The sequence below is a fragment of the Puntigrus tetrazona genome, unplaced genomic scaffold (genome assembly GCF_018831695.1).
Source record: "Puntigrus tetrazona isolate hp1 unplaced genomic scaffold, ASM1883169v1 S000000683, whole genome shotgun sequence".
In the NCBI taxonomy this organism is placed as follows: Eukaryota; Metazoa; Chordata; class Actinopteri; order Cypriniformes; family Cyprinidae; genus Puntigrus; species Puntigrus tetrazona.
In genome coordinates this window covers 125,001-134,402 of record NW_025048297.1, presented here as the reverse complement: position 1 = coordinate 134,402, position 9,402 = coordinate 125,001, and the positions used below count along the sequence as shown (strand labels likewise).

General features: G+C 34.1%; 1 protein-coding gene across 1 annotated transcript in view; it reads right to left on the bottom strand.

Annotated features, from left to right (window-relative positions):
* Nucleotides 1-1,497: 1,497 nt before the first annotated feature.
* The window catches only part of LOC122334916 (potassium channel subfamily K member 5-like), a 35,310-nt gene continuing 27,405 nt past the window's right edge, over nucleotides 1,498-9,402 (bottom strand). Inside the window, exons 2-5 of the mRNA XM_043232796.1 lie at nucleotides 8,813-8,924; nucleotides 5,225-5,391; nucleotides 4,963-5,131; nucleotides 1,498-3,036 (exon numbers count right to left, since the gene is read on the bottom strand). Of these exons, the coding sequence (XP_043088731.1) occupies nucleotides 2,108-3,036; nucleotides 4,963-5,131; nucleotides 5,225-5,391; nucleotides 8,813-8,924 (1,377 nt within the window). The 3' untranslated portion in view covers nucleotides 1,498-2,107. The remainder of the gene's footprint in view (nucleotides 3,037-4,962; nucleotides 5,132-5,224; nucleotides 5,392-8,812; nucleotides 8,925-9,402) is intronic.

Here is a 9,402-nt window from a genome sequence, read left to right as displayed (position 1 = left end):
GATATTATTTATAATAATATTATTATTATTGTAAGGTCCACAAATTGGCCCAAGAAAGGCGTCCAATGGTGGATTATAACCTCAAATTTTAGGTTCAAATCCAAATTGGTTAATTGTCTATTTTCTAGTATTTTGAGATTTGGTTACTCTTGTTAACTCTTTATTTCCCCATTCATAATCTACTAGAGTCAATAATTGTAGAGTGAAACAGTTTAAGACCAAATGTAACAATTTATTATCAGCCAGGTAAATATGTATTATGCCAATTCAATACAAAACATCAGGTTCTCAGAGAATAATCTAATAGTAAAATGTGTATACCTGACCTTAGAACCCTTGGTTACTGTTAAGTTTACTTCTGTAGAAATAAGACCATTGTACCAGTCGCACTGAGACATTTTAAATGGTACTGTTAGTTCACTCACATTGGCATTTTCATGCAGCAAGCTGAGTGGAAGGAAAGATGGGTAGAGGGGTTTTAGAAAGGACTAAATGGTAAGGTAGTTTTCCTACGTCTTGAAGATGTCTGTACGTTTGCATTGCTTCACAGGAAATCAAAGTATCTGAGATTCTTTTATCCTTACATTATTATTAACATATAATTCACATTGTAAAATTAAAACTCAAAAACAAAACTACTATTTCTGACAAAACATCTATTGACATCTATTATTTCACAATTGCTTTACAGCAGCAGTTATGGAATTACAGCATGACAAAGTACAGAAAATTCAAAATTAAAATAATGTGAAAATCAAAACCATTATGTAAAATGTTTCTTTATGAAATAGGGGCATGATAAAGAATGATTTGGCAGGTTAACGAAAGGTTATTTAACATTGCCCAGTAATTAAAATTTAGAAATTTAGCGAACAGCTATTTAAACAGAGGCTACAATAGAACACAAGGAATATTAACAATTGCAGCTGCTAACAGGCCATTTCCCAATGTACATAACTGAGACCGACACACCAAAGTTTCAACTGAAACATAACATTGAACCAATTGTAGCACAGATCAACAACACAGGCTCACAACAAGGTTCCTAATACTTGGTCAAGAGTACACTGGAATACACAGGATTAAACAAAATACAACACTAAAGCTCACTAGAAGAAAGTGAATTGGTGGAAAATTTATTCATTTAATGCACAAACCAATGACTATTAAAAGACATCACCAGGCAGTAGAAATTTAGAATACATTTGTAAGTTCAACTTTGCTTCAAAAAAAAAAAAGCAGGAAAGAAATCCAACATATTAATAAAAGAGGGCACTTTTTATAATTCTATAAAATACAGTTACATCTGCACACAAAAGACATTCAATAGCATAACACAAGAAGAGAAGTGAGAAAGCACATGGGCTCAGTGAAGAGAACCACAACTTGGATTTTCATTTCCTCCCTTCAGGCATTATAATGGTTTTAATTACAATTAGAATTTTGTGTGTTGGTTTTATGTCAACATGAAATCACCAAAATGTCAACTGAGTCAGACACCAAAACAGTCATTACTACATTAGTAAAATGAACACAGTAATAATTTCCTGTTATCTTGTGCCAATTAAACTACCATTTTCATGACCTGACAGGGACAAAGAGAAAAACCTGAATTTGAGTGTGGATTATCATCTTGACAGTTCAGAAGATCATGAATAGTGATATCATTTTTGGATATGGAGTTAACGACACATTTTAGTGAAATAAAAACAATGCCTGCATCAAAAGAGACAAAAAATCTAAATATTAAAAAGTCAAGTAATGACATAACATTCAAAATAAAAGCTAAAATCTAACAGGTCAACATGGTTACCCAATAAAATACCTTGGGCTCAAAGAAGACAATAAAAATATATATTTTAATCCAATAAGGATTAAGCTTTGACAAATTGGCATTTTTTGTCTGTAAAAAAAACAAAAAAAAACTCCCCAAAAAACAATCCACCAATATGATGGGAAAGCATGCGTTTGCTAAACAAAATGTTATGTAAAATCACATTTAAAAGAAGTGGGAAATGAACTGTGTAAAACCTTATTTTTCTATTGTTTCCACCATCATTTTAGGTTTTTCATGAAAAAAACTTTACTGACATGAAAGGAGACAGAATCAAATGTCAGTGTTGTCCTCTTTGGAATACTCTTCTGCCAACTGTTCATAGGAGTTGCCATGGTCTGACCCATCTGTGGTGAATACAGAGGTCTCAGATTCCGAGCCCTGTTGCTCACTGAAATCGATCTCATCAGCATTTGTTGAGAATATAGGCATAAAGTCATTGTGATCATTCTCTAGGTTGTTGTTTAGCAAATTCTCTTCATCAGTGAAAGTAATGTTGGCATTGGGAAACATAAAGGTCTGGTATTTGCTGGAGTCCCATGTGATCCGGGCGTTGCTGCATCTTCCATGTTCTAGACCTTTGTGTTTCTCTCCTGCCTCTTTGTCCAACTGATTTTCATGTATTCTTATACAGTCTAGGTCAGTGTCTGTCTCTCTCTCCGCATGCATTTCATTCATGAGAAGACATTCCTCTTGACTAAGAAGGTAACTCTTGGATTTTGAGAAAGCTACATTAAGTCTATCACTGAAGCTATAGCGGCGCTTCTGTCGAGGTGAGTGGTCTAGACTGAGAATGGAATTTCCATTAGTAGAATAATTATCACTGCAGCTCTTTGAGCGGTTTGGTGCTTTATTCTTGCTTCCAGTGATGAAGCTGACACACTGATCTTCTCCTTCCTTCTCAACACCTATCTGCTTGATTAAGTCATTGTAATCTTCTTTTTTCTTGGATAAGAAGCTAAATATGTTGACATCATTGGAAGTTGGTGGAAGATGCAAGGTCTTGTGACTTTCAGCGATGCGCTGTAACTCATCTAGCGAAAGTTTGCGCCTTTTACGGCGCTTTTTTAGTGCTTTGTGAGCCTCCACAACCATGCGAACTTTCCAATTGAAAAACAAAGACAGCCATGCTAGACCAAGATAAATCCATACCTCCACAAAGTACCGATACAGAGTAGGGTACTCAGCATTGGGGTCAACACCTAAACAAAACAGACAGTGTTTATATTAATATAAATTTATATTAAAATAAAAAACATATTAAAAAAAAAAAGTCCAAATCCACTGAAACAACTGTTACACTTGGAGACACAAAATAGATTTTCACGACTATTTTCAAATAGAATTGCATTTATAAACAAAGTGCGACAATCCAAATGCAATTTCAAATCTGGTATTACAGTTTGCAAATAGTGTGAACTCACTGCAGACTGACAAAATTTAAATGAGAAAGCAAAGTTTGCATCCATTATATTTCCCATGTCTCATGAGCTATGAGCTTGACATATTTAAATAGCAATATTAATTGCCACATTTGCTTATTCTTTTTCTCTGTCTCGTGCATGTAACCTACCAAAACTAAACTGAAATCTGAATTTCTTTTGCATTTGAATTTCCTATGTCTATATCAATGTTGTAAATCTAAGTGAGGGGACAATACTAGGGGTGTGTTTGTATTGGGAGGTGACTTCAAACTCACACAATAGTGCCGAATGTTTTGGTCAATGGAGGTATTCGATAAAGACTCCATTCGTGCCTGTGTAAATGAATAGACAACCGTCTTGGTACAAGTTATAATCCTTACTCTTTTTTTTTTTTCCCTCACCAAATGCAGTGATTGTTACCTGCTAACAGCAGAAGCAACGGTACACACAATAGGTTGTTATTCACTATTAACCATACGCTCTTCATTTGTCTCTAACTCAGATTGATGCAAACAAGACAACTTGGCAACAAGTATCTGGGAATTTCCCTTTTTTTGTTGTCACAACATAATGAGTTACACTGAAGTTATGTAACAATCATGTATTGTGGTTAGGTAGGAAGAAGGTAAAAAAAATGCATGGCCACTTCTGTAGTAATAAAGAGTGCATCACCTTCCTGAAGATCTTTCAGATCTCTTTGCACTCTGACTGAGGCACATAAGCAAACAGTGCAAATCTGCACATATTTACCTATTTGCCACCTATATCTTATTTGTATCTTAAATAGAGCAACAAACAAACTAGGGGTAGCTATTACAGAACTGTTGTTAGCAGGATATAATTGCTGCAAAAAAAGAGACAAACATATTGTGCCAAGAAAGTTGTCTGTTAGTTCACTCAAGCACAAACTGATAGCAGCTGTAGCAGAGTCTTTATCGATTACCTCCATTGATCAAAGCATTCAGCATGGTCGTCTGTGTGTGATGTCACCTCCCAATACAAATTATCGGGAGACATTATTACACTACTAGTATTGTCCCACTCCATCAGTTCGATTGACAGAGTTGATGTGGACATTGGAAATTCAAATGCAAAAGAAGTCTGCGTCCATTTGAGTGTTGGCATGCACGACACTGCATGCAAGAAAAAGCAAATATGGCAAGTAATATTGCTATTTCAATTTGTCAGGCTTATAGCTGGTAAGCTAGGAAATACAGTTGAAAATGGACTATGCTTTTTCATTACTAGATTATTCTCAATAAAATAAAAAAAAGTATGTGAGATAAAATAATGTACACAATGATTTTGCCAAGCAAGTCATGATCCTGGATCAGCATCTTTTGTTGACATTTTTTAACATTACTGTACAAAAATATAGACTAACCCCAATTCCTATCCCTAAACCTAACCCTACCCATTATATATTCCAAAAAACAGTGGGAAATGATAGCTGATTAAAAAAGGGCGTAGAAGCACTCAACCTTGATCATAAGCCTAAAACAGATATTTCCTGAAAAATTATCCCTCAGTGCTCATGGGTTGATTGGGATCTTGTTCCAGGATCAATAAGGATGTTTTGGATTTAGCACTTGGTGATCATAACAGTGATGCATTACCTGCCACAATAGGTTTTTTGGCTTTGTCAAGTCAACATAACACATTTTCTCAGAGGATTTATCATAAGCAGTTTTATGATTTACCCACCTGCTACAAGATCACCAAATCCAATAGTTGTCAAAGTGACAAACGAAAAATACAAGCCCTCAATATAGGTCCAGCCCTCTTGAGACATGAATATAAATGGAGGAATCACTAAATGCACCAACACACCCCATAACAGAAAGACAGCTGTGCAGATGAACTGTGTTTTTCGCTGTAAAAAGAAACAACACACATAAGTTTCATACCTGTTATTACAGTAATATTCAGATTTTAAGCATAACAGTTGTTTATGATTATTCCTCACCAATGTTACGCCTTTCTTAGTAAGATACTGCCCAAGGTGTTTAGCTCTACCACCAAAAAACTTTCCAAGTTCACTGATCCATGTGAAACACAGCGGCACTCCAAAAAGGCCATAAAAGATACAGAAAAGCCTCCCTGAAGGTGTTTTGGGGGCAATATTTCCATAACCTGCAGACATAAATCATTTATGGTGAAACAATTTCTATCGTTACAGTGTAAACATAACACATTCTATTTTAAGATATAGCATTCATATATTTTTATTATAAAAAAAAAATTAAGAATACAGAGGAAAACAGTTTAGAAGTCTCCCAATTCTGTATGGGAAAAAGTATACATGACTGTAGCATTCACTAAGAGCTGCATCATTTATCAAAATTAAATTGCAATTAAGTTTAGGCAAAAGCTGTGATTGCCATGCGTGTCTTTCGATGAAGCACAGTTCTGAGGTAAGAAGTAAATCTCGGTCCAAAGGCCAGAGGAAACTTTTGTGCTGAAACTCCTAATTTCCCAATAAAGAAAGGTAATGCACATCATTCCAAGAAACAGAAGATTGAACTGTTTTCATTGTTTCAATGTGACAAATAAAAGCAGGACTACAGCAATATATGGATTTAGTTTTTATTGTTATTTTTATTATAATAAAGTACCTTTGTAATGCAATTCTAAGTGAGGTTTTGTGAATAAAATGTGTTATTACATGTGGAATTATTAGTTTCATAAATGCTTCTTATTATATATATATATATATATATATATATATATATATATATATATATATATATATATATATATATATATATATATTTATTTTGTTATTTTGTCATGAAACGGTTTTAAAATACACAACAAGAACATCTTCGACTCAGCAAGTTTTTCTGACATTTGCTAATGTCTCTGATGTCTCTGTAGTGTTGTAGTGTAGCTTTTCACTGTCTCACAGCAGCTGGAGTCCTTGCTATAACAAGGAAATTTGACCATACAGTATAGTTAGCACCCAAACTCTGGAACAATCTGCCTACAATGTTCAAGAGACAGACACACTCTGTCAGTTTAAATCTAGATTAAAGATCTCTTTACATCCCATCTCTGAACACTCGCCATAACGCACAATGTATGTTACATTATAAAAACAAAAGGCATCTATGGTAATACTAGTCTGTTTCTTTGTTATTCTGTTCAGTTTGTATCCAGATCAGATGGTGAATCAACACCAAGAGATGTCCTTCATCGGAGAGCAGAACACCTAGATGAGCCCCATGGACAGATCATGGGAACCAGAAACACACACACACACACACACACACATACACACATACACACATACACACATACACACATACACAATAAGTCCTTTACACAATTTGACATTGCTGTGAAATTTAAAATGCTGGTTTGTCTGGCCAGAGAGGAACTGGCCCCCAAATGAGCCTGGTTTCTCCCAAGGCTTTTTTTTTCCTCTCCATGCTGTCATGGATGGGGTTTTGATTCCTTGCCGCTGTCATCTATAACCAACACTTAACCCTCTGGTGTTGACAAACATGTATATGCGTTTTGGGACATCTTCTCCAGATAACGCAGAAAAGAACTTTCAGTTTTGATTGTACAGATAAGAGCAATACATCAATCTAATCTGTAATGGGTCTTTTATTGTATACATTCAAAGTAGCAAAACATTCTGCTTTTGATAAATAAAGAACATGATTGTGTGTTTTCAACAGTCTCTGCTTCAGTTTGAAACGAGTCAATAAAAAACCAAAAAAACTTGACTGAAATACATAAGAGATATATCTATAGAAAGCTTCATATGTCTGTTGTTAAATGAAGTCATTTCAAAAACAAATATTTAGTGATAAAGTTATTAGTATAAAACCCACACCATGTCCAGTTTCTTTGTCTGATCTAATTATTTTTAATGCAACCATGCCAACAAGCCATTATTGCTTTTGTTATTACATTCCACGCGAGACGAGTGCAAGAGGATACGCCCACATCAGTTCACATGCTCAAAAGCTGGAGGATTCATCTAGTTCATCTTGGCTACTGTTCGTTTCTAGGAGAAGAATAACTCAGGATGTACCAGTAAAGACACGCTGTGAAATAACTGAAAAAGGGCAGTTGAACATGCTCACAGATGTTTTTTGTTTTGTTTTTTAGTGATTTGATACCTGCTCCATCAGTAAAATCCTGAGCCTTTTACTTCAAACTATTTACTTCTGAGTGCTGTACCAACATTAAATATTCAACTACGCTGATATTCTATGATAAAATAAGCTTGACTACTGATCATGGTTATTTTGTTTGTTGAATCCATTGAAATAAACAGCAAACACAAAAATAAATTGATTAGAGAGACTGCATTTAATAACAAATTGTTCAATCTCGTCATTATAACATCCCTTTGATACAATCAGTATTGCTAAAAGCGCTAAATAAAATTGATTGATAGATAAATATCAGGTATGGTTTACATGTTTCACTTGTTGAACAGTCCTCAGGAAGGACTCAAAGTCTGTTCACATCTCTGTGGTGAATAATAATTGTGTCTTGGACCTTCACTATGTATGTTTTAAATCATTTGAAAAAGCCTGTTTTCAATATCCTCACATTTCTTTCCTCCCTCTAAGTCACAGTTACACTGATGTATTAGGACATATCAGTATATTGTTTTCTGTGAGTAAGTAAGCAAAATGATGTATATATATATATATATATATATATATATATATATATATATATATATATATATATATATATATATATATATATATATATATATATATATATATATATATGAAATACGCACAAATGTCAGGGTATGTCAAAACATCTCAAGGCCCCCAAAATTACCTCAGACCCTTGAGAGTTAATTTCTAGCTATTATATTAAATTTGATTACACAGACCATCCCTGCATTTAATAAAAATTAAGTGTTTAATCTCATTATACATTACTCTCACTCTATTGTCCTATTTGATACTGTTCAGTGCTTTGACACAAAAGTGACTGACTGATTGATTGTAGTGGTTAAACATAAGATCTAATTAACTAATTAAAGTAAAAAAAAAAAGTTGGGCTAAGAGGCTAAATTCTTTATTGACAACTTTCATCAACACTGAGAAAAGAACACAAAAAAGAACTAAAAATAGTCGAAAATGAAAAGGTTCCCATGGTTTGAAAGTCTCTTATGTCACCAGACCATTGCCTAATCTCAGTATTTTAGACTGTGATGGAAATGCAGACAGCAAATTGTTCCAGGTCATTTGGCGGAAAAATGGGTGAAAAAATTAAGTCATTTGTCCTATAAAGCTTTCTTTCAAATGTAACCTCTAGTAGTTCAATCCAAATGTGTTGTTTAGTGTAAAGCATGTTGAAGATTAGCTGATAGGCTGTTGATTCATTAAATTATAAGCTGCTTCACTGAAATATATGCATGACAAATCACATTTGATTAAATGTGCAGCCCTTTATTCACCATTTCCTGATTATTTTTTAGTTAAGGAAATCAATGTTTACTTGAAATGATTGTTTCTCAAAGTGAAACAGATTTGCCTGATTTTCATGCTGAGCAAATAGACTAGAACGATACCTATAGTTGTAATAACTGTTGCTGCAAAGATGACCGCATTGGGCCAGTTCCAGTTGTTGAAGGTTTTGTCTCCTGTAATGGTGATGCCTTGTCCTGCAGCATCAGACACCACCTATTAAAAAAAAAAGGAAAAAAGGAAATGAAAAATTGTTAAAAAAAAATTACACATTCAAATTAAATATAGAAATCAAGAGTTTTCTTCAGAAGCATTCTGGATTTGTTGTGTGTCTGAAACCAGAACATATATCCTCTCATGCTACTAACGTCATCAAATGCTCACTGAGGATCCTTAGCCTGCCATAGTCAGTAATCTCATCATAATAATTTCTGGGACACAAGTGGGCCAGCCCTCACTTAAAAGGAATTCTGCCATAGATATTAGCTTAGATCATGTAAAGCTATCTTAGAAATATAGTGAAAAAAACTCAATTTGTCCCTAAACACTTATAAAGGATATTAAACAAACTCAAATAACTAAAAGGTGTTCATGAAGCCTGAGGAACTATAACTGATGATGGTAAAGGCGGTTACAATTTCTGACAAGTTTACTAAACAACATTTGAATTACAGCTCTTATTATTTGACATAAT